At 42.8% G+C, this 1,489-nt stretch overlaps 1 protein-coding gene across 1 annotated transcript; it reads left to right on the forward strand.

Moving 5' to 3' along the window:
* The first annotated feature begins 668 nt into the window (after window positions 1-668).
* LOC133856597 (uncharacterized) lies at window positions 669-1,230 on the forward strand. Its single transcript, XM_062291658.1, has one exon. It carries the CDS (start codon window positions 706-708, stop codon window positions 1,159-1,161), a length of 456 nt encoding a protein of 151 aa, XP_062147642.1. The 5' UTR covers window positions 669-705; the 3' UTR covers window positions 1,162-1,230.
* The last annotated feature ends 259 nt before the right edge of the window (window positions 1,231-1,489 follow it).

Consider the following 1,489-nt stretch of genomic DNA (forward strand, 5'->3'; position numbering starts at 1 on the left):
AAAATGTTAGAGTTTTAAAATTTTTCAAAATAATAAATTGCATGGGACTGTGATATATTTGACTATTTGAGGACCATTTTTTTTTTAAAAAAAAAGTGTAGCCTTTCCAAAAAAATATTAATCCACACCCATCAAGAGACAAAGAGCATGCACTAATAATTATGATTATCAATTTTTGACACGATACGCGAATCCGACACAAAAATATAAAATTAAGATTTAAGCTAAACGATTTGACGAATTGACTCATTTATGACACGACTAGCTAACTATCAATCTGTTTAACTAATTAGCTAGGTTCAAGTTAGCATAAACAAATTAACGGATCAACCAAATCGACCTGAATCCAACGCAATAACCTGTTTTACCAGCCTATCGCATGATGTTTGTTACGATGCTACTTCCCGCCCTTTTTTTCCATTACACGACCCAAAACCGCCTGCCACGTCACGCACCCAGTCTTAACTACCCACGTGTCATCAGTCTCTAAAAAAAAGGGTTCCAATCGAACGGCTATAATTCACGCATCAGGCGTTTCTTTTTAACAATCACGGATCAGAACCCTTCCAAAAATGGTGGGTCCCAGTCTTGGTCCTAGACGCTTCTGAAGGCATTAAATCCTGAACCGTACAAACCGTACGAAGAGCACAAAAGTCCCTCTCAGAAAAGACTAGCTAGCTCTTCAGTACCTCTCTCTCTAAGAAAATGGAGGACGCGCGAAAGGGTGACGGGTCGGCCACGGACGTTTTGGGCGGCGAGGACAGTCTGGCTTGGCTCTCGGAGGAGGACGACACGGTGTCGCAGCTCATGGAAGTACTCTTGGACGGGGAAGACGACGAAGACGCGCCGGAGAAGAGCTCGGTGAGGTTCGTCGAGGACCCGTACGCGTCGCCGCTGGTCTTCCGGTCGTCGTACGTGACCATCAACGGCAACGAGGAGAGCTGCGGGTCGTCGTTCTCGGACTCGGACTCCTCAGTCATGGTGGGCATAGGGAGGTTGCTGGGTGGCAGCGTCGCGTGGGGGACGAGCGAAGTGGCGGCGCACGGGTGGGTGGAGGCTACGGAGAGCAAGGGTTCGGTGGACGGCGGTGATGTGTTTGATTGGGATGAATCGGATGACGAAGTGCTCGCCAGGTTTCTGGGTGAAGATTTTGAGCAGTGAATAGTGGGTTTTTTTTTTTTTTTTTTTAATCCCTTTTTCTGAAAAGCTGTTTTAGGGTTTATGACGGGTTTGGTGGGTTTATTAAAAGTTATATATTACATCTAATCTTTTATGGTAATTTAACGTATATCTTTCAAGTTATTGAGGCACAATATTTACACAATAATTCATATATATATATATATATATATAAATTAATGAATGTTGTACACAAAATTATTGCGTTAAAATCATTTTTCTATCTACATGGCCGGACAATGTCCAGATGAAACCAAACAATAAATTTACAAGTCCAACGATATTATTGAAGGATAGTCCTTCAGCTGAT

The sequence above is a fragment of the Alnus glutinosa genome, chromosome 14 (genome assembly GCF_958979055.1).
Source record: "Alnus glutinosa chromosome 14, dhAlnGlut1.1, whole genome shotgun sequence".
Taxonomy (NCBI): Eukaryota; Viridiplantae; Streptophyta; class Magnoliopsida; order Fagales; family Betulaceae; genus Alnus; species Alnus glutinosa.

Coding starts and splice junctions, on each gene's coding strand:
- LOC133856597 (XM_062291658.1), top strand. CDS start 706: ATGGAGGACGCGCGAAAGGGTGACGGGTCGGCCACGGACGTTTTGGGC.